Here is a 24,010-nt window from a genome sequence, read left to right on the forward strand (position 1 = left end):
ACAGAGTTGGAACTCTGGAAGTTAAACATTAGGGCAGTTTTGCCAATTATTTGACCTGTGTCTTCCAAAGTGTCCCTGGTACCTGAGAGAGAGATGCCACCCAGGCTTGGTGGTTACTCTGGGAGCCAGGGCACGGCCCCCCTGGGGCACCACACTCCTCACCTGGAGTTTCAGCCCTTAGTGACAGTGGGAACCGGCCAAGGCTCTGCACTACAGCTAATAATGGAGAAGATGCACAACAAACTATTTAACAATGTAAATTTGACCATGTTGGCTTATTCAGCCAAGCTGGAGGCTCAGCTCAGGTGACTCAGAGCCACACCACAAGCTCCCATAACCGCACACACTGATTTCCCAGGTAAGGTGCTGACCTCAGGCAGTTTAACCCCATGGAGAATTCTCTAAGCAAAAGCAAAGCTGGGACTGCTGCGGCAGCAGGGGAAGAGCGCGCTCAAGCCCCAGCTCCAGCAGAACAGCTCCTTTCTTACCTCCTTCCAGGAGCAGTAGGAGCAGTCCCTGGGTGGGGGGATTCTGCCTTGCCACCGCAGTAAGCAAAGGGGACCCGCCTCTGGTAGAGCCAAAGCAGCAGCAGCCCTTTCGATCCTGTTTCTCTCAAAACTTTCCACAAAATGCCTTTCATCCAGGAGGTTCGTGTCCCCCCAGCTGCAGGAGGTTAGTAGTACTCAGCACATCCTGTCAGAAAACTGGAGGAATACTCTTATTTTCTGAGACGGACAGATGAATTGGCTCAAAGAAAAAAAGAAAATAACACAAAACCAACATACCACTGACTTGTTTAAATGCTATAGTACAGCACCATCAAGCAAAGGGGACTGTGACACAGTTTTCTTTCAGTAGATTATATAAAATCCCTCTTTTTATTTATTAAAAGAGCCTCATGTTCACAAGGAAGATGTACAAAATAAAGGTAAAAAGAGGAGATTGGAGTGATAGAAAAACAGACAGTTTACTCCTTGATTTGGCATCCAAATACAGCAGTTTTCACCAAACTCAAACAAAAGAGAGAAGCACTTGGGTAAATAAACAGGCTTTTTTTTTTGAACCTTCACTTCAGAGTATTTTACAATTACAGTTTGTCTCTTATGAGGCTGAAGATGATGTGCTCAGTAACACACAGGTGATTCACCTGCAAAATACTTTTATTTCTTACACAGATGTGAAAAAGGCCAGTAATTTAATAAGCAGAGTAAGTAATACAAAATAGTTGATGCATAACCAGATTATTTTTTTTACAAGAAAACTTCATTAAAGACAATAATGAAAAAAATCTATGTGTATCCCACAGTGATATAAACCAGCAGCAAGATAATTCCTCTCATATTTCTGCTTTTTGCCTCCTGAGAGAGACTGAAACGTACTTGAGTATTATTTAAACTTTGGAGCATAGTATTAAAGAACAAGTTTCAGAAGCACACATCAAAAATTGAAGACTTCAGAAGCAAGCATCTAATTAATAAAATTAATAACGGTATTATCCATTTGAGGTTCCTTAAACTGACTGTAGTATCTTTTTAATTCATGCTGAAAATTAACCTTTTAAGTGCACAGTACCCATCTGTTGCACAAAAGAACACATGGCAAGCTATAACCTCAGCTATCTACCCGAATCTTTAAAAAAGTGGTATTATACACTGACACTTGTAGCTAACTAGCATCCACATTACTGCATACATGACTAACCATCCTTTCAGTTACTTGGATTTCATCACCAGAAGAAGATTTTCAGTTTCCCAGACTCCTTGCAGGACAGCTCTAATCTCAGCAGCATCTCTGTTGTTTAGAAGCAGAAAGTTCAACACACAAGATGCCTTAAGTTTACTAAAGGCTAGGTAAAAGGCTGCTGTAAAAAAAAAAAGTGTATTAAAAAAATAAAAATCACACCTATAGTAAACACCATCTAAGAAGGAGCTTTAGATTCAGTGAGACATTTGAATTTGCTGTCAGTTTGGTGACTTAAGGCTGTTCCCGTGCATCCTTACCAAGCAAAACCCTCTGGGGCTCTGCCCCGACTGTACACACCCCACATCCCAGGCTGAGCTACCGGCCAAAACCCACCCTGGCAATGAAACCTGAGCTCCCTTTGTTCCAAATCTGTCTCTGGGAAACAAGAGACTAAAACTAGATCCAGTTTTCACCCAGCATTTTTTTTCCACTGCACAGGACATGCAGAACAACTGCTTTTGTACTCCTATGGCACCATCTGCTATTTGAAAGTAAACACTAAGGTTAGTCACTTTTTTCAGTATTCCACACATACAAGCAAAAAATTCCAGCTATTTGTGGAACAGTGCACAAAGCCACCTGCCTTCTGTACTTTCTTTCATTGCCCAGGGATGAGCACTGCGACCACCTAGAGAAGTGTTTGCCTTTAGGAGAGGCCATTCCAAAGTACAAAGGAAACAAATTTTGTTTACCTCTCTGTTTTGATTAACAAGGCAGCTCGAACAACTTCGGTCGTAAATGAATGGTTAATTGTCATCCTTCAACGGAACAAGCACCTTTAAGCTTCTGATGTTGCAAAGATTACACGTACAAAGCAGACACTCCTGGCCCTCGTGCTGTAAAAGCTCGGCAAGGATTAGAATTTGGCATAAGCAAGGTGAATAATCCAATACATTCTATGTCTTTTCATACCAAATAAAATACTGGGTATGCACAGTGTTGGGAGGTAGGATATTACCACCTTTAATTACAGCACGAAGCAGCAGCGTAAATGGGTGTTCACTGCCCTAAGCAGCTGTGTCCCCTCCCTGGAGCTGAAGCAAACAATACAGCCGAGCTCTAGGCACCTTTCCACAACATGGTTGTTCCTCTGCAACATACAGTACAGTTTTAGGACAGTTGAGCTTAAGTGTCTTACTTGCCAGAGATTGAGAAAAAAATGAAGCATTTTTAATGTACATGTAGCTTCCCAGCACTGTGCATCAGCCATCTCTAACTTTGTCCTGTTCCCCATTAAATGTTTTGTCTTCCCTTCTACACCAGATCACTGAATTATCAGTCATCTTCAGAAGGAGAACCTCATCTCCTTGGTGTAGCCCAGTTTGTCCAGGTTGGGAATGCAAGCGTACTGGATCATTGGAGGAGGGCCACACATGAGGATCAGAACATCATCCTGAGGTGGAGGCAGGTGGTCTCTGATCATCTCTTCGTTCACAAATCCTTGGCTGTAATCCCAATCTGGTAAAAAAATGAAAGTAGAGGAAGGAGAACGAAGAAAAAAACAGAGGAATAGGTACAAGTCACTTTAGGGTGAGTGTTGGGGTTTCATGGTTTTTTGGTAACATTCTGGGCTGTAGCATTTGTATACTCCGCTCACATTAGTGTCCTCAACACAGTTATGCCGCATGGAAAAAGGGCCACCTCTGCTTTTAAGACACAGTACTGATGTATGGAGAAAACCAGGGCTAGCTTTTAATACAGCTTGCTCAAAGGCCTGAGGAAATCTCAAGCAGAGCTGTGAGCAGAACGCGACTCCCCAGCTCCCACACTGGGGAACAGCAGCATCCATCCCCCTTACCCCACTGTTCACAAGTTCACTAGGGGAAATCCAGCTGATGGAGTTGTTCCCGGCTGGAATACTCTCAGTGCTCATCAGTTAATGCCGGGATTCAGGTTTACACATCATACCCCCAGTCATGGATGCAAAAAGCTGCTGACCTAAACCTTTGGGCACAGTAGGGCTGCCACACTTTTCTCCCACAGATTATCCAAAATTCCAGTTTTTGGTCCAGTTTCATGCATGGTATGAAAGTCTGCAGAACAGTGTTGAGGGGTTCTAAGGAGGAACTTCTATCGCAACTGCTAAGATCAGTTCACAATTCACAAACATCAAAGGAAAGGAACAGTGGTTAGAATTTCCAGAACGCTAATTGCGGAAGATGACACGACAGGAATGGACTGTGGAGATGGCACGACCATTCCCCCTACCCTACCAGAGGTGTATTCTTGGTCACAAGGTAAGAGGAGGCCTATGGCTTTGCCTTCTCTGCCCCAAACTACCGCTGAATAGGAGTCTGAATCTATCCCGACGTGGGCGGGCACGATGGGGAACAGCAAGAAAGGAAAACAACAAGGAATGACACGGAAACTATCGAGCCTTTTCACAACAGCACTAACTATTTAGCCTTTTCTTTCTCAAACTTGCACAGCTGAGGGAGGCACATTCAGCTAGCTCATCCTCCCACCTGGACCAGCCAGCTGTATCACATTATCTTTAAAACTGGACTGCTCCAAGCTGGAACTGTACTGTCATTGAGAAACACTGTTAACACAAAGGTAATCCCACGGCCTAGGAAGAAGAGCAGCTACCATGAAGTGCCATGCAGTGACAGCTTGGCAGGAGGCTGCGCTTGGCCGCGTCCCCATGAGATACCTCCACCACAGCTGCCTTAACGCCTGCTCTGAACACAAGACAACAAGGTAACACCTGATATTTATTCTGTGGGGAAGGAAGGTCACCTTCCAGCGTACGTAACTAAGTACTCAGGGGTAGTCTCGGGAGGAGGAACACTGCACTGCCATTCACCTGAGGAGAGCTCTGCAGCTCTGGAAACACAGCCCGATTACATCGAAGAGTTTCTGTGCAACACTGGGTGAAGAATGATGCTACTGGATGCATTCAGACACAACACGCTAAGCAAGAAAGGAGCTCAGAAATATGCACATGACACAGCAGGTCTCCTGCCAAACACATGCATTAATGCTCATAACTTCGGTGTCAGTGCAAGTAGCACATTAGATCTTACTTTCGGGTGCTCTGTCCAGCGTGTACCAACACTTAAAGCGGCCGGGATTCTGAACCTGGATCTCCTCCAGCTCGGAACGTAACAGGATATCCTTCTCGGTCTGCAGGACAAGGAAAACAATGATTACACTCTGCATCCGAGCGCAGTCCCCAGATGACCACTGAGTGTTATCTACTCCGCAGCCCTGTGAAATGGAACAGATTATTCAACAACGTTTTACAGGCTGAAGAGAGCAAACACAAGTTACTTCCATGACTATCCTGTGGCAGAGATAATAGAAAGTTTCATAACTTTCCCAAATCCTGACCATGCAATGCCTTCCCTCTAAAAAATAAAACAAAGCAAAGCCTGTATCAAAACACAGAGCCTTCACTTGTTCAGGGAATTAGCTGTAGCATCAGAAGAGTAAAGCCCTCTTTTAACACTATTACAAAAGCAACTTCCATTAAAAAAACCACCACAGTTGTGCACTAGTATCTCCCTACCCCTCCATACTGTGCCATTCAGTCAGGAAAATGCCAGGTTTTTCACCTTTACCACTTCAAATTTCATCAGCAGTGCCATACAAAGATTGCTTGGTTTTTGAACAGGATGTGGAACAGATAACCAAAAGGGTATCAAGTTCTGATTGGAACAACAAATGTTACCCAGGGTATCAAGTTCTGCTCCTCCCTGATGCAACATCATCGAAGGCCAGAAGAAACCCTTATTCCTGTAAGAGCAGCTGCAGTTTGGGAAGGAGGGAAAAGGGTTGATACTAAAAGTGGTACCATCCTCTGCAGCCTTAATAATTTGGCACTGAGGACACCACTATGTCTGTAACTGGGGGGGTAAGGAGGAACGTGCCAGCAACTATTGCTGAGAAGGTGCCTATTTCTGGATCTGCAGTTGCACGTGTTCCAGAAAAGCTGTTACTGGGTCTGCCCAACCCAAAGCGTGCTAGTCAGAAGCACAGTATGAGCCTGTGTACAGCAATCTGTAATCCAACACAGCTCTTTCAGGAGGGCCAAAATACAAGATCAACAAAACACACATTAAACATATATTTTAAAATATTAAATATTGGAAAACTTCTAGTCTGCAGGCTTTCCTGACTATTTGTCACAAGACTGCTCTGTATTTGTGCAGTTACTGGGTACAAGGACTCTTTAAAGCCAAGGACTGATGTTTATACGGGCTGTTGCTAATACACAGGCAACCATTCCCCGAGGCCTCCCTGCAAGAAGCAGTAGGTTTTGTAGGTTGCTAAAGCAGCTCAATCCCTCTATTAGTCATTCTGAATTACTCACAGCAAATCCTGGCCCTCCTGCCTGACACCAACTGCACTTTACGCCAACTCCTAGGGCTCAAAAGAGACCAGCTGCTGCAGCCACAGCAGCGGGCACCAGCAGGGCTCTTACTGTAATAAAGCATCAGAACAGGGTGTCTGTTGGCACTTGGATCATAGCTTCTGGGCAGAAAAATCTTGGTTTATAACTCAGATATGGTACAAAGGAAATGAGGACACACTGAGTATCAAAGGGGAATGACGGGGGAGAGCCTAAAGAAGCCAAAAAGCACGGGCAGAAAGTGAGGTTCACCACAAATAACAGTACATAATCCAGAAACAAATATTCATGATGATGGAGAAATTTAAAAGCAAAAGGATTAACACCAGGAGAACCTCAGGCAAAGAAGGAGCACTACAGTTCAGCAGCACACCACCGTTTTGGTTGCCTGATCACCCAAGAAATCTCTATTGCAGGGACTCCGTGGATGAGGGATCTTCTCTTTATCCAGCACGGCAGTAGGACACACCTCAACCCGCACCAGAAACGCGTGAAGAACCGCCAGAGGGAATGGAAAGGTAAGGGAACAGCCACGCAGAATCAGAGCTCCGTAGTTGAGGGAGCTGCTGGAGACCACTGTGAATCTGAGCTTCACCTAAGGTGTTCTCAGACAGAAAGATTTCACATAACTCCCTGCTGTGAAGCTGGGGAGTTACAACTGCTGAAGGAGACAGACGTCCACCTCTTTCATGTTTTCACCAGGAAAGCCTGCCCAAAACTTCAACAACTTGCACAAAGAAGTGCAGAGTTTTAAAACATTTATAAACTGAATTAGAAACAACAAGACACAGGAAAATAAGCATTAGCTGAAAGCAGCATTTCTGTAGTAACACTAAAAAAGCAATTCATTATAGTGCTTTTATATGGGAAGTTTTCACCATTTCAGTTCGGTTCTCCCCTCACGGTTTGTGTTTCTGTACCAGGCTTTCTCAGCAAGAACTTCAATTGCTGAGTGGAGTTCTGTTAGTAAAGTAAAACTTCATAAACGGAAAAAAGGACAGAATTACCTGATTAGCAAAGAGCAGCTGACAAACAGTAGGGTCATCTTTGTCTTTTATGATTGCTCGAATGATCTGCAGCATAGGTGTTATCCCTGAAAGAGAAAGGCAGGTCAATGATGTGAGAATACCAAACAGCAAAGAAAGCGCAAATGAGCACGTGAGAAAATACACAAATAAATACATCTCCCAGCTGCCAGAAACCAAAGATGGATCTTTATATATACGTACCAGTCCCACCTGCAATTATCCCCACATACTTCACTTTCTTAGTAAGTGGTTCAGCTTTCTTTTCAGGCCGAATAGCAAACTTGCCTGAAGAGAGAGAGAAATGGAGATCACTGAAGAAGGCAGGAAACGGCACCCGTGATCCCTTCCCACCATGTTCAGCTACTTGACTTTCAGCCCTGTCACCCTTCCTCCTCTGTAAAGCAGGAAGAGGAAACAGACAAAAGTGATGTCATCACAAATTAAAACAAATCCTGAAAGATGATTAACTGTGAGATGTTGCAGAAGATGCAATACGTCTCCCCCATACATACAAGTAAAAACTACATAGGAGGGGAAAACTGCCACGTGCTGTTCAAACTTCTTTATTAACATGTTATAAACTCTTACAGTTTAGTTACAACTGAGTTTATAACTGTTCTTACTTTGACCACAGATCATTCATGTCTACGGGGAGGTCTTCCAGCTGCCATTGCTAAGGCTGCCCAGACATAAATCACTTTTCTTTTATTCCTCTAGCTCAACATTTGAATGTAGAGATCATGTTTCAATCTGTCACACATTCACTGAACTCTCTACAACAATGACAACATCAGACACTGACATGGGTTATTGCTTACTCCTGACTAGCATCAAACCATCACTACCTGTATTTCCATTTGCTCACATCTCCTACCCCCAGTGATATTCAGAATCCCAGATTCTGGAAACAGTTCCACACAAAGGAATTACTCTGCTCAGAGAGTTTATTTATCCCATGTGAATTATTTTAAGGGAAAACCTGGAATATGCAGGATGGGGGTGTTTTTGTATATTTACCTCCTCTTTTTGAGCTGATTTGCCAGTTTCACTCAAAGCTGACAGTTTGAAATTGCCCAAAATGTTGTATTTGTTGTATTCACACCTCTCCATCCAGGATAACGAACACAACATACAAAGCTCTGGAAAGCCACATGTCTGAGTTCTGCTGCTCACAAAACTGCCAGGTTTTTTGTGACACATTTGTGGCTGCACTATGCCAAAGTGAGATATTTTATATTAGCACAAAAGTACTTCCTGCTTCATTTTCACTTGGGAAACTATGTCCATATAAATAGGGAGAGAAGTCCCTTCTTTGAGAACAGTATCAATAACAAGCACTTCTATAGCCATACAACAATCCCCCTCAAGATGGCCACTGACTTAAAATTAAGACACTAGCAGTTTATTTTGTGCAGAGATGTTAACAACAGGAAAGAATTGCCACGTCTAGTGGAGAGGGTGAGTATACTGAGAGTAGCCACCAGAATAATAAAGAGGTGATAGAGAAGGTTCCGTTCGCGCAGCGTGTGTAATCAAAATGCGCCACAGAGATTCTGCCCCTCTGCTCCGCTCCCCAGCTCCAGAGTCCTCAGTACAGGAAAGACATGGACCTGCTGGAGCGGGTCCAGAGGAGGCCACAAAAATGATCAGAGGGATGGACACCTCTGAGGAAAGGCTGAGAGAGTTGGGGTTGTTCACCGTGGAGAAGAGAAGGCTCTGGGGAGACCTTATAGCAGCCTTTCAATACTTAAAGGGGCCTTATAAGATGGGGACAAACTTTTTAGCAGGGCCTGTTGTAATAGGACAAGAGGTGATGGTTTTAAACTAAGAGGTAGATTTAGACTAGATACAACGAAGAAATTTTTTGCGATGAGGGTGGTGAAACACTGGCACAGGTTGCCCAGAGAGGTGGTAGATGCCCCATCCCTGGAAACATTCAGGGTCAGGTTGGACGGGCTCTGAGCAACCTGATGGAGTTGAAGGTGTCCCTGCTCACTGCAGGGGTGGGACTCGATGGCCTTTAAGGGTCCCTTCCACCCCAACTATTCTATGATCCTGTGATTCTATAAAGACTTGAACCCAGCTGGAAAGAAACAGTGACCAGTATTACTACTACTTTATAATATTTTTTCTGTATTGTTTACTCTGGATAAATTACATCTTCTAAGTCAGCCTTGCCTTTTCCTTCGTAGACAAGTAGGCCACTTGGTCCTCTGAAGTCAATAGTATCCCCTATTTTCAGGCTGTCTAAGTACTGAGACATTTTCCCTCCATCAGGAAACTTCGGGTGGACACCTTTAAAGTAGATCTGTTAAAAATAACAATGAAGCAATTAATTTCACAGCTCAAAGATGCACATTTGCCCTTCAAATACTTAGGTACCCATACTCCTCATGCAAAGAACACAACTACTACATAAAGAAATACTATCAATGAAGATTTGACTGACAATAAAATGGAAGCACTGAGTTTTCTGAAAGGATTAAAATGCCACTCTTGCCCCAGTTTTGATCAGACTAGACACAGACTGGCAATTTCTCCATTGTATTTCTATAACATAGAAAATCTCTAAATAATCAACATGATTTACACCCAAGTTCAAAAGGGAAAAAAAACCCACCATGATTTCAAACAGAAAAACTTCTGAGATCTCTGACAGCTCAGTTGCAAAGGGATATACCCAAACCTTCTTCTTGGGATGCCAACTGTTCACACCTCAAAGTTAGAATAACAAAAAAAGTGTATACAATTAATCGGATATTCAGCCGTTCACCAATGGGTATCAGTGGGTGTAGCTGTATTTCTGGAACTGTGCTGGTTTTTTGTTTTAAATCACCTGGGTGTGAAAGAGTTCAAGCTGAGACTAGCTACACTTTTACAAGAGCAGCACCATTTGCGTGCACAGAGAGCCACACTGGGAAGGAGTCTTGTGAAACATTTCTAAGTCAAAGATTTACATTCTTCCCTTGTCACGCTACCAAGAGACAAAACAAAAGTACATTATCATAAGACTCAAAATCACATTCTTGCCAATTACATCAGTCATTCACACTGTCTGGATCAGTAACAATAATGATCACTGCTCTTAATGATCATAATGACCATAGTACATCAGCTTCAGAAGAAACTGACAGTTGAGGTAAGATTAATTCCTTATTTCAGAAGGTTTAAAAAAAAAAGCGTGTGAACATCTGCAGTTTTACACAGATTTTAGAAAACTGCAGTATGCAAATAGAGAAATTTATGAGGAATACAGAGAAATTGTCTGAGCAGCCAGGGATGTTAGGAAGGCCAAATCCCTGATAGAATTAAATTTGGCCAAGGATGTCAAGAGCAACAAGAAAAGCTTCTATAGGTACACTGGTGATAAAAGGAAGACTAGGGAAAACATGGGCCCTCCCTGGAAGGCATTCAATGACTTCTTTTCTTCAGTCTTCACCAGCAAGGGCTCCAGCCCCACCACCCAAGTCACAGAAGGCAAAGGCAGGGAGTGGGAGAAGGGAGAACTGCCCATTGTAGGAGGAGTTGTTAAGCAGAACAAATGCTTATCAGAACAAATGCCCACTGTAAGAGATCAGGTTCTTGAGATGGTCTCGAACATGAAGGTGCACAAGTCCACAGGACCTGGTGAGATGTGTCCACAGGTCCTGAGGGAACTCGCGGATGAAGGGGCTCAGCCACTCTCCATCGTCTTTGAGAAGTCGTGGCAGTGTGGGGAAGCTCCCACTGACTGGAAATGGGGAAACATAACCCCCATTTTTGAAAAGGGAAAAAAAGATGACCCAGGGAACTACAGGCCAGTCAGTCTCACCTCTGTGCCTGGCAAGATCATGGAGTGGATCCTCCTGGAAACTCTGCTGGGGCACGTGGAAAATAAGGTGGTGACTGGTGACAGCCAACATGGCTTCACTAAGGGCAAATCCTGCCTGACAGATTTGGTGGCCTTCTACGATGGGGTTACAGTGCTGGTGGGTAAGGGAAGAGCCACTGACCTCATCTACCTGGACTTGTGCAAAGCATGTGACACTGTCCCACATGACACCCTTGTCTCTAAATCGGAAAGTCACAGATCTGACATTCTCACCTTGACAACAAGATCCACAAAGCCCTTGTCATCGTCACTGGAAACTGGAGTGTAAGGTCTAACAACCAGAGCTCCATCAATCCGTGCAGACAGGTAGATATGCTGTCCTGTACACAAGGAAGAAAAAAAGCAGTTTGATTTCAAAAGATTTTTCTGTCAGTGGATGTACTGAGTTGGCATGGACTGTAAATGCAGTCTCAAAGTTCTCCTAACTACCTTGCTTTGGGGCACCACTTTTTCCTCTGTCATTTCCCTGACATTGTAACACCTTACCAGAGTTGTTCACCATGCACAGATTCTATCTGAGAGGGCAGACAACTCCACTGCAAATTTTCTGTGTCAATCATATCTGTTCTGATAGCTTTACGTACGTACGTTTACCTGAGCCCTAACTGTGAGATCTTGCAGAAGATGTGATACGTCTCCCCCATACATACAAGTAAAAACTACATAGGAGGGGAAAACTGCCACGTGCTGTTCAAACTTCTTTATTAACATGTTATAAACTCTTACAGTTTAGTTACAACTGAGTTTATAACTGTTCTTACTTTGACCACAGATCATTCATGTCTACGGGGAGGTCTTCCAGCTGCCATTACTAAGGCTGCCCAGACATAAATCACTTTTCTTTTATTCCTCTAGCTCAACATTTGAATGTAGAGATCATGTTTCAATCTGTCACACATTCACTGAACTCTCTACAACAGTTTCTTTTCTCAATGTCTATGTTTTTGATGAAAAAAAAAAAAAAAGAATTAACCTCTTTGAAAGGTTTTCCTATAAAATTACAACACCCTGAAGAGACCCAAGTGAAGGATACCTAGGAGAGGGATTTGGTTTTTGTTATTTTATCAACAAGGTCAACAGAACAAACTATCTCTTCAGATGAATGCAGCTCTCCAGAGACGGTGCAGCTCCTTGGCCTGTTAAGGGAATGCAAAGAGGGGATTTTACTGGGAGCTGGTTTGCCAGGGACAGCTGGAGGGACAGTGAGGCAAACCAGTGGGTGAATGAAGATGTGACTCGGGAAACAAGCAATTATAACTCACGTGAAGCTGTACATGGACGTCATGTAAGGATGACTCAAATAACCCTCTCAACAAAGCCTACACAAATCTGGCAGCACACACGTTTCCTGCCTGGGAAGACCTGAGGGGAGCTGCAGCCACCCGCACCTCCAGGAACAGACCCATGGTGACCCCTGCAGACTGTGAACCTGGACAGACAGCACCGCTGCCGGGGCGTGTCTCACAGGAATTGGTACAAATCCAACCAAGGTGCTCCTCCCAAAGGGAAAACATGCCTTATGCTCTTACTTGTTAGAGCTTTACCCTGCCCTGAGAGGACAGCGGCTGGCAGCCTCTGTCTGCGGGCATACACAATCCCACTCTCCCTCAGAGTCAATCGTGTTTTTCCCTGTAATGCTCCAGCGGGTGTTAAAAGCAAAATGCTGGTGCTGGAGTAAACATGGGGAGTGCACACCAGTACCTGTCCCGTGGCTGCCCAGCCTGCTGCTTCCAGCTGCTTTTACCACCCTCACCAGCTTTCCGTAAGAAACAATAGCACTGAGCTATTATGGAAGGCAACAGGCCATGTGGCGAGACCTAAGGAAACATCTACCCCATGGTGATTAAGAAGTTCCATGAGACTGGCTGCAAATTCCAAAGTGAGCAGATCGTCTGGTAAACTGCATGTGTTAGAGGAGAAGTAGCTGAGAGCACTGCCTCAGGGGACCCCAGAGACCAAGCACCATGGGAATAACACACACTAGGAAGTCGTGACTGGAAAAATACAAGTTCTTATACTTGTATACTTGCTTCTGCTGTCTTCACAGAAGGAAGCTGAAAGTACACTCTCTGCAAGTACACAAAATGTCAGACCCTGCAGATCACTCACAGTGCGAGGATAATCTTGCAAAGCTCTAAACACCAGCTCAAAGCACGTGGACAGTATTTGAAATTCAACAGTTCAAAATGTAGGAAACCTCCCTGGGCCCCGCAAAGTCTCTTACCGTGGAACTAACAGTGCTCGGATTCTCAGTAAGGAAAGCCAGAACGTACCTATAGGGAGACCCAGAACGTGATCTATGGAAGGGAGAGCAAATCGGAATCTTCTTGTGTCATGACTAACTTCCTGAAAGAGGAGAATAGAAAGAACAATCAGCTATGTGGTTTGGATTTAATGTTTGTGATTTCACTTGTAGAGCCAACACACTAGCCTGTCTTCCCGCAGGATTAAATATTTGGGGCAGAGCAGCATCCTAACTGAAATTTTTGCATCATGCAAATACGAACTTCTCTGAATGTGGCAATCCTGCAGAGGTCAACTTTTAATTCAAACTCCCTGAAAACTTAACTTTATCTCAAAATATTTTAGAAGTAATACAGAAGTAAAAATAGAAAAAAAAACCCAGACAAATGCAAATACTGTCTTGAGGTATATTTAAATGTGACTAGCAAAACTTATTAAGATACTCATATGCAGATTAAGACTAAACAATAACATTATAAACAGTATGAACATTTACATTGCCTTCTGTGAGAAGGCCACAAGATAAAAATTAATCAGTTCTTATATTCTCATTTAAAGTTTAAATGTGCAGGAGTTCAAGGCCAAAAAAATTTTGATTTTGACATCTTAAAATCATGGTGAATTAACCATTTCAATGTAGAAGACTTTTTCAGAAGACACTAGTGGATGTCAGGAAGATTAGAAAGCAGCAACCTGGTCCCTTTGCTATGTTAAGGGCCTTAAAAATATTTTCTCCATAAAAACGTAATTAATCCTTAATTAAAATTGAAAAGAGCGCTCTATTTAGATAGGAACTTTATTATAAAATTATGACAATTTATGCAGTCCAGGTGGGATAATTGTCCTAATCTTTTACTAGGAAAGTCATACCTTGAATAAAATTTTGGTAATGAGTAAATGAAATGTTATTTCTTACACTACATATGTTTTACCTCTTAAAAAATCAGGTCACATTCATGGGACTGAAAAAGACGCAAAAAAAGAAAGAAACAGCATACAGCCTGATGCCTCATCCAATGACTCTCTTTTTTAAAGCCCTATGAGACATAATATCCCTTCTAGAGAAAATTTCAGAAACATCCTATAAAATATTGTAACCCTTTTTTTGTTTGTTTTTGGTTTTTTGATTTTAAAGTAACCAATGGAAACAGACTTCTTTCTCATCCGTTTGTCTAGTCTTCCCTTAACGAGTTCTGGTCACACTGATGACATTTTCTTCACAATAAATCATTTTAAGGTAAATGCTGAAGAAAGAAGGGAACTGAGTGGCAGCCTAAAAACAGCTTCTCTGTACTTCAGGAACAGTAACTGCCATTGAAAATTCCACTAGAAAGACAGCTAACAGGGACTTAACGCTGCTGCTCTCGCACTGACCGCTGCTGTTTCTCTATGAAAAGTTCAGCACAAGCTTCACTACTTCAAGGCTGGATTTTGCCAATAATCCTTTATTTTAAGACGCAGTCTTTAACAGCACGCAGAAAGAGCAAAGTTCTGAATTCCCCGTTAATCATCTCATCAATTAAAGCTGAGAAAGGTATCTGAATACAGATGCATCACAAGAGACATCTTGGTGCATCATGAGAGACAACTGTAGAAACACTAAAAAGCTCAAGAAATTCCTAGTGCCCAGATCAGCATGCCTACACCGTGTCCCTGTGACATGGCCAGGACACTGAGCACGCCAGTCAGCAAGTTGCCTTGTAAGAGGACACAGAAGCCATTTCCCGCTCGGGGCCATCTTCACCGCGTTCCCCCAAGCCACCACCTGGCACTGCCCTAAGCACCTGCGAGCCCCAGGGCTCAGCTGCCAGCACGCATTGTTGTCTCGAGTTGCTGAGGAGTCTTCCACACTCACAACCAAACGCACAGCTGGACAACAGTTTTTGCAGGCTGGTGCTTTGCTGAAGCCACTGAAAGGCAACAAATGAATTATGCTTACCATTACAAAAAAAAACCCTGAGGTTGTGGGCTTTTCTAAGGCATAAACTAAATCAGCACACCTAACTATATTATGACAATTTTTTCCTACACCTAACCCTAGGAAGCAGCTTTGTGACCCCTATTTCTCCATTCGACAGACAGGTCTGGCATACGCCATCTGGGCAGTTGTTAACGTTTCAGCTGGTGGGTGAAAGGCAGACAGTGGGTAGAGGCAGAAAGGTTTCTGCTTGCAACAGCTCAACAAAATGGTACGTTTGATTTCCAGCTTTCATACACAGAAATCTAAGCTGCATTAAAAGACACATATATGTCAAACTAGGCATTCTCTAGAACAAGGGTTTCCAAACTTCAGATTGAAGACACTTAAAAACTCTTTCTACGTAACTGTGGAATCCTTCTGAAATTTCACATACGTGTGTTGCTGTACAGCAGCCCAGGACGTGCAACTCATGTTTTCTGTTGCAATCACCACTCCATTTTCTTTAGTTGTGACACTGGTCTAAGCCGCTTCCCTTCCTAAGCAAAGGAACAGTCGCTAAAAAAAACTTTCTGCAAGGCCATACTCTCAATGATATAATCAAAATACATCAGGTTAAAAATTACAACCCCCAGCTACCCCCAAAACAGGGAGTACGTTTGTTCATTTTTTGTTTTAAACACAAATCATTTTGGTGCTCTGCTGGTGAAGGTACTAACAGCTTCATAGTCATAAAAAGGGAATCATAAATACCAACATGGTAATGGGAATAGCAGAAACTTTTAAAATATGAGAGTCTTTTGCTAGGCTGGGCAGGCAAAAGGAGCAACACTACAAGGTAAAACCAACGTACTGCAATTCCTCCTGCAATGGAAGGTAAACTCCAGCCAACCACACAGATGTCTTGAGCAGGCTCCACAACCACACCGAGAGCCACAATTCTCAAGTTAAAATGTTTTTGTGTAATGACAGGTGGTTTTAGATTAAAGTTCTCATCCACTTCAAATTTAATAGCCTGTAAAATACAAACTGAAGCACATCAGAAAGACTGACTAATTTCATCTTTTCCAGACAGGTGGATGGGGCAATGTTGAAGTTTAGTACCAAAGATCAGAGTGTTTGCACCAGATTTTTGGCAGGATGTTAGAAACTACTAGCACTTACTGTATCAAGTTGTTATTTTTCAAAATTAACTTCTGTTTCCAGGACACATCTCCCATTTCAGCAAAAAATTATAAACATTCATCAGTCAAATATTCTCAGTTGATCAAGGTACTGCATGCAGCAGCACTTGACCTGGTTATGTAAGAGCATTCCTCCATACCAAGATTTTAAAAAAGCATACAAAAAACAACAACAGAGTGAGAAAAAGATCAGTATTTAGCAAATAAATAAATAAATAAATAAAATCAAGTGAACTGTGAATTCTCTTCTGTTACAAACTGCTACAGCAGAAACCTGCAAGTAGCTTAATTCTCAGAAGCACGTGCAGTGCCTCAAGCCTCCCCCCCCTTCTGCTGGTCAGGCAGACTGTACCTGCAACCACGTGCTACAGACCTGATGAGAAAGTGGGGAGTATATAACAACAACGTTGTTGCAGTACATATGGGAAATAAACCCAGTAATGCTGCCCAGCCCAAGCCACAGGGAAGCTTTCAGTTCCCATGAAACTAGGACTTGGAATGACACTAATAATTTTCTTTGACAGACAGAACAAATGAAAGCCAAGCTACTGGTGCATTCCCTATACCACAAACAAAGCTCTGTTCCAAAGTCCTTTTCATCCAAACTCTGATAACTTTCTGTCTAGCTCAATAACTTAAAAAGTCAACACAGAAAGTTATCTTCAGGTTTGACTTCACACCTGAAAAGCCAAGATCTCTCTCTCATGCGTTTGATGGTGAGTTTATCCAATGAAAATCTGGACTCTTCACCTTTTGTGGCTTTGGTCCCCTTTCCCGAAGTTGAGTTACCAATTTCTGATAGCAAGATCCACCCCTGAAAGGGTCATGACTTTCCTCCGAAAACCCGCTGAGCAGCCTGGGAGGTACAGAACGGCTTCTACTTTCAAGAGAAAGAAAGAGAAGCCAAGGCAGCTCCGGTGCTGTCAGGACTACACCATTTCAACACCCGTCTTCCCGTACCACATTAGAGTACATAAATCCAATAACATGAATCAGTATCAACACAGTTCTGACAACCAGTACGCAGAATGCTACTGACCATGAAAAAACTGCCTGCTCTGCCTGACAGCATGACTGCTGTCTCACAGCCAATCTAGCAGTGCAGAGTTTAGGAATTTCCACTGCTGTACTCCGTGACATGAGACACATGTGACAAACTACAGGTTTTGCCATTTCTAAAGCATTATTCTCCACTCTAACTTGCTTGGAAACAAGCTGCTTGCACAACTCAGTTACACTAGGAAAGGAGCATTTATAAAGAAGTCCTGTCCTTAAAATACAAATATTTGCCCTGCTGCAACATTACCGCAGGTTTAAGAAGCTATAGGCATTCCACAGTATCCATGGAGAGGTGGTGCTCAGCACTGTACATGCCCTTACCTCCTTATCAATCAGCCTCAACGCATACTTCACTTCAGGATCCTTCAGAGTAATCGCAGGATGGGGATTTCCGAAAATCCTCAGGATAGCGGTGTAGATTAGCCATGCTGGGTACGTCACAATCCAACTCAACTGCAGCAATACAGAAAGAGTGTGAGACATGTGTGTGTAACAAGAGAAAGTTATTTTGGTGAGAAGGAATGTGGTAGCATGACATGACAATCTAAACACCAAAAAAACCTGTTTCTTCGTACTAATACGAGCAGGAAGAGGAAATATTAAAAGAACACCAGCCAGTGTAACACACAGATTTGCTTTACGACTACCTGGCGTTACTCCTCCGCTGAGGCACTCTCCATCCCCAACACCACGAGCGGGCTGCCGACCCGCGAGAGGCCGAGCGGCCACGCCAGCCCAGGAGAGCGCAGAAGAGACCACGTTGCTGCAACTACAGCTGTACAGAGAGGATGGATGGGAGATGTCACCTCCCCAGCCCAGTGCCATGGGCACTTGGTGTGTCCCCAGGGCTGAAGATGGGTCACCCGCAGGCTACAGGGCAGAGCCTGCCAGGACTGTGCTCAGCCAGAGGCCTGCGCCTCCATTTCTAGTGCCTGTTCCCAGCGACAGTCCTGCTCTTGCGAGGCAAGATAAGCACCACAACAGCCTGCAAAATCCCCTGTGTGGGGACTTGGTCCTGACTTCGGACAGGAGAACAAACTGAACAACTACTTATAAAAATCCTCTCTAACTCTGTAATTTATTATTCAATGCTTTAACAGAGGAGAGGGAAGAAGCATGACTGCAGCCAAAAGAAAAAAAAAAAAAAGGCAAGTACTTAGATTGCATACAATGCACTAACTAATCAGAAAAGCTCAAAGTCCTGCCCAGTTAGCTTTCACTTTCATTTAATTTTAAAGGAACCTGACCAATCTTTCCAAAGCCCATTTCCGTGAGTGTGACAGTTCTCAGGAGGCTATAAAAAAAAAAAAAAAAGTCCTACATTACTAAAACTGTGGCAAGTGTAAAATTTAAAAAAAAAAAAAAAGACAGCATAAACTCTCTCTTGTTAAAATGCTGCCGTACCCCTTTAAAATGTGTCAACACTGGGTATAGCTTGAAGGCACACAATGCCATAAACACACTCTGCACTTTTCACTTTTATTTGACAATACGGAAACAGCTCCACACAGGTTGTTTCTGAAGAAGCTGATATTTACAGGAATGTTATTCCTCAATTCCCACAGATGCACCACATTACTGCAGCTCGAGGAAGAGCTTACTGAGTCACAAAAAAGAGGGGAGAGAGAGGAGTTGTTTAAGAAGGTGACAGGGCAGCAAATAAGCTCCCTAATGAGAAGTGCAACAGGTGAATGAGACCTGGTGGAGAGAGCAAGCTGAATATCTGCCACAGACGATGTTTCAAACAAGACATTAATAAGTTAAAATAAACTAGTGTCATTTACAGATATGGCTATCTAAAATTGACCAAAAAACCCACAGCTGCGGTCTAGCAAAATTGCAGCTGAAAATGGGAATTCAAAAACTTAGACACAGTCCCAACTCCAACACTAACGGGCACCAGTAGCAGATAATCAGGAAGGCAGGAGGAGAGTGGAGTTCAAAGTACCATCTCTGCAAGTCAGCTTCTCCACCTGTGTTTTCTCTCATCTTTGCAAATTATTTCTGGGTCATCAGATGTCAAGTGAAAACTATCACAGCTGTTCAATAAATGGAATTAACACACTCCCCAAATGTGCATAATCATCATTTTTTGAAGCAATGCACCAGATCCAAGTCTACTGGAAGAGAATGCAGTCTAATTTTGACAAATACTTTTAACACAGTCTTAGCCTCATGGAAGGCAATTTGTTATTCGCGGTCAATTAGTGCAAAAGTCTCATGGAATTTAGCCTGGAAAGAAATAGCATACCCACTAATTTGAACATCTATTTTAGTCCCTTACTCAGAAAGTATCAGCTGGTGGGCAGAAAAAAAACCAGAAAGAACTGAAGGCTGAATGATTACAAAAGGTTATCCTTGCTAAGAAATACATTCTCGGGGTGAATAGTGATGTTACCACAGGGCATATCAAGATATTGATGAAGGTAACTGCACTGCAACCATGGAAGCTGCAGCAAAGGGAATGACTGGCTGACCATAAGACCAGGAATCACTAAAGGAAGATCTGGTGACTCACAGCTTCCAGCTGCACTAATCTTTGCGAACAGATCACAGAATAAGTAACCGAGCAGGAATTTTTATTAATGGAAACAGACCTCTGCGGGATAACAAGAAGGGCCACGAGAAAAGCCACAGCATGGAGGCTGCCAGCCCTTTCCACTAGGGCGTGGTGAGCAAAACACAGTTAAACGGGTAAGCGCGTGGCAGGGCGCATCACCGAGCTGCCCCACAAACACACAAACCAAATGATTCTTTGGCAAGAAAAACCTTGTACCCTCAGCTCCGATCACCCCTCTCCCAGTTCCTCATTCAAGCCCTATTTTTAAATGATCTTAGTTAAACATTCTTCTCATCTGTTTTAGAGAACGATGAGGGGATTAAGGGAGGAGCATTTCTTCCCTTGGGCAGCTTTAGCATCTGTCTCATCCTCTTCTGTTCAGGTAACCCAAGAAGCACCTGTACCCAAACTAGCGTGTGTTGCATCCACCTCCGTCCTGCTCCTCTCACAAACCCAGAGCCAGGAACGTCTGAGCAGATGCATCAGAGGAAAGAAACAAGAAAGGCGGCTGCCGAGAAGAAGGTAACGATGCGTTCTGGAGACAACAGCCCTGCAAACCACCGCTCGGCAGACGCGACCCCGAAAGAGCTCCACACCGCAACAGCAGCTGTCAGGCTGGGGCTTAAAGCCCTCGGACACTGATAAACCGTTCAGGCAACGGGGACAAGGACAAGGCACACGCCACGGCGGCCAACACCGGCACCATTATCGCAGCCAAGAGCCGCGGGCGCTCACGCCAGCCCCGAGAAGGCCCCGGAGCCACCGCATCCCTGCGGGGGTACGGGCGCGGCTGCCAACACAGGCGCCCCCGCTCCCCCTCCCGAGCGACGGGCACACGGCGGGGGACAGCAGGGGCCTCGGGCACCCTGCGACACCGCCCAGCGAACCCGCTGACAGCCGGCCTGGCCCGCGCCCGAACCCGGGGCCTCAGCTCGCTCAAGGCCTTGGCGGGAGGCGCGGGGGGGGGGGGCAGAACGCAGCGCCACAGCAGCCGCCGCGCCCGCGCCCACCATCACCATCACCCCCCTCCCGCCGCCGGCCCGCCCGCCCCTCGCTCCCTCCCGCCGCCCCCGGCCCGGCCGCACTCACGGTGCTGATCTGCGCCCCCATCGCTGCCCCCAGACAGACGCGAAAGCCCCGCCCCTCCAGTGACGTCACGCCGCCGCGCCCCGGAACGTCACGCCGCCGCGCCCCGCCAATCAGCGCCGAGCCGCCGCCGCCCCCTGGTGGCCGCCGGCGGGTCCCGCCCCGCGCGGGGGGGGCGCTGCGCGGGGCCGGGCCGCGGGCGGTGCCCGGGCGGGAGGCGGCGGGGCGGTGCCCGGCGCGGCGGTGGGGGGAGGCGGGCAGCGGGGTGGGCGAGGCGCTGCCCGCGCTTTTCCGGGTAGCGGCCCCCGGCCGGTCGCCGCGGGGAATCGGCTGCCCGAGGCGGCGCAGATCGGGCCGTCGCTCCTGGTGCCGGCGCGGAAATCACACAGAAACGAGATCCTGGAGCCGCGCCCGCGCCGCTGTCACCCGGGCGTTTTCCTTCCGAGCCGCTCCCCGCCAACGCGGAAGAGACAGCGGCGGCATCTCGGTGCCAGGCTGCCGCCAGCCCGCCCCGCGCTGCGGCGTCACCCCCCTCTGCCCTCCGTAACGGCCCAACCACGCCGGGGGAGCCGGGGCGATGAAACCGTGTACCCGCCTTTCCGAACCAGCGGGGCAGCCCTGCCGGAGGTGACTCAACATCACAATTCGTTATTTCACCAAATCCTCCAGCCCGAACTGCCCCGGTCGTGCTGCTCGGGGCCAGCAGCCGCCCCCAGCCGAGCCCAGGGAGCGGTGCCGGGTGCCGGGACGCTCCGCACGGGCACTCCCGGGCTCTCGGAATCTCGGCCGGTGGTGGCCGACAGCCTGACTCGGGAATGGTGATGTTTACCCAAAAAGCACAAGAAATGAGCCCTGCAACAAGAAACGATGTTTCGGCCTGGCTGCCTAAATTTTTGCTTTACATCGATGTGTACAAATTAATGTCTAATAAGCAAATGCGTCTTTGTGCTAAATGTGAAAATCTTCAAAGCTCTTTAATTAATACGTCTTAACTTGCACTAAACAGATCGCGATGATTCCTAGACACAGTTTCTCCTTACAAAATCAAGGAAGGTGTGTGCTTGACAGTCCTAATATTAAGATAAAAAGAAACAATAAAAAACTTCCTCCCTTAGCCCCTCGGCTCACACAGGGGTCCTGGAGCCACCTGCGCCCCCAAGCACTTGCTTCCTCCCAGCCTCTGGGTTTGCTGGCTGTGCAGGCAGCCCGTCCGGCTGCGAGAACATCCCTAAGTCAGCCATGGTTTACCTGTAAACCTGGGGATTAGCACTGGTAAATGAAGGAAGGTTAACAGACCAACCTAAAGGTAAGCAGGTCACGTCACTGCACAGTCTAGGTAACGACATTTAGCTGCAGGAATGGAGTGAGTTATTCCTGGGATTTCTATGACAAAAACATGCCTGGCTGGGTAATCCTCTTCGTTTTCTCTTTGAGGACAGCTGCTGCACCAGAAACTCCTGAGTGGAGGGATTGTAACACCATTGGCTGAAGAGAAGGACATCAGGATTGAGAAGCCAAGGCCTAGGAAACTGGAGAGAGAACGGAGAGACAGGCTGGGCCAGGGACCATGGAACTTGGTGGGAGACAATCTGTCAGGTGAGGCTCCAGTAATGCCAAGAGAAGGGTGGAGACATCAAAATCTCCGCTCCCTGCTCTCAGTGAGCTCTGACCTGCCTAGGTTCCCACTGAGCAGCTCAGGCCGTGTCTCTATTCCTTGTCAGTGTTGGTCAGCTTGTGGAGACCTGTCAGTGAGAGCCAAAGCTCCCATGGAAATGTACAGCAAACTCAGTGTCTCAGAAACTTTCCTCTTCCCTGTATCCACACTCAAAACATGACCCAAAGGCCTGCTCTGGATTCTCCAGGGCAAGGACTGAGCCTGCTATCGATCTGCACGGTGTTTGTTCTAGCTGCCAGCTTTTACTGTCTCCCTGAGTGAGCCTGTCCGGCCCAAATGTGTCCTTTGTGCATGTATGAGCCCTGGCTGCTTTGGTCTGAAAGCTTATAAAGCACAGGGTTCGTGCCCACCCCCTCTAGATCCACCAAAGAGGTTGAACTTAACTCTCTGAATGAGCCCCTTCCCTCTTCAGGGAAGTTTAGGCACCTGACTAGAGGCGACAAACCAGCACTTATCCATTGGCCACCTTGGTCAGAAAAGCAGAATACTTAGGCCAGAAACGCACAGAGATGCCTATATGCTTTAGAAATGGGTCTTATTCACAGGGTTTCCTTGATCCTTGACCTTGGCAAGGGTCAGCATCTGATGCTTGAGCATCTTCCGAAAGTCTGTTGCCCCATTCCTTTGGAAATGCTGTTCACATGCGAGGGAGACAGTGCCAAACACTCTCCCTGTTCCCTTGTGCCAGAAGAGAGGAAGAGAGGGCAGGGGGAGCCTGACCTCAGCTCCTGCGCAAGAAAACATACACTGCCCTGTGCAGTGGGTTTGACACAGCATTGCCTCATCTGTTCAGTAGAGAAAGCCAGCCCATGGTGTTAGCAAGGCTCTGGACACTCGGGTTTTCTTACTGCCTGCATTAGACCCGAGAGCGACCCAGATTCTTGTTTGCCTTTGATCAGTGCTTCGTTTCTGTTGGCCAACACACCCTTTTACACTCCTTGGGATCCTTAGCTTTTTCTTAGCTCAACATATAAATCATAGGACAGTTTTACAACAGATTTAAGTACATGTTTGGTTATGAAATTGCTAGCAATGCTAGTGATCTGACCTGTAATTTAGATTAACTTAAATCTGATGACTCCAGTGATGCTGCTGCTTGTAAATGGAAATTCCTGGTCTCCCATCTGGGCTCCTGCTAATGTGAATAAAGGAGTTGCAACTTTCTTATAGACAGAACATGCCCACTGGCTTTTGTATATTAAATGAGAGCCTAGAAAGAGTTCCTGCATTCAGCTGATAAACACAGGCACTGTATTTTTTGTCATTTAACTTGCTTATCCAGAACTGC

At 45.5% G+C, this 24,010-nt stretch overlaps 1 protein-coding gene across 2 annotated transcripts; it reads right to left on the reverse strand.

Annotated features, from left to right (window-relative positions):
- Positions 1-844: 844 nt before the first annotated feature.
- CYB5R3 (cytochrome b5 reductase 3) lies at positions 845-21,113 on the reverse strand. Of its 2 annotated transcripts, XM_074825544.1 has the most exons (9): positions 21,051-21,113; positions 17,723-17,854; positions 13,270-13,342; positions 11,210-11,316; positions 9,299-9,433; positions 7,327-7,405; positions 7,105-7,190; positions 4,770-4,869; positions 845-3,201 (listed from the first exon to the last, which is right to left on the reverse strand). In XM_074825544.1, the coding sequence occupies exons 1-9, from the start codon at positions 21,069-21,071 to the stop codon at positions 3,029-3,031; spliced, it is 906 nt and encodes a 301-aa protein (XP_074681645.1). In that variant the 5' UTR covers positions 21,072-21,113; the 3' UTR covers positions 845-3,028. The 2 variants fall into 2 exon arrangements, with proteins under 2 accessions (XP_074681645.1, XP_074681644.1); XM_074825543.1 differs by lacking the exon at positions 21,051-21,113 and having other exon boundaries at positions 17,723-17,899.
- Positions 21,114-24,010: the final 2,897 nt, after the last annotated feature.

The sequence above is a fragment of the Strix aluco genome, chromosome 5 (genome assembly GCF_031877795.1).
Source record: "Strix aluco isolate bStrAlu1 chromosome 5, bStrAlu1.hap1, whole genome shotgun sequence".
NCBI classification, from domain to species: Eukaryota; Metazoa; Chordata; class Aves; order Strigiformes; family Strigidae; genus Strix; species Strix aluco.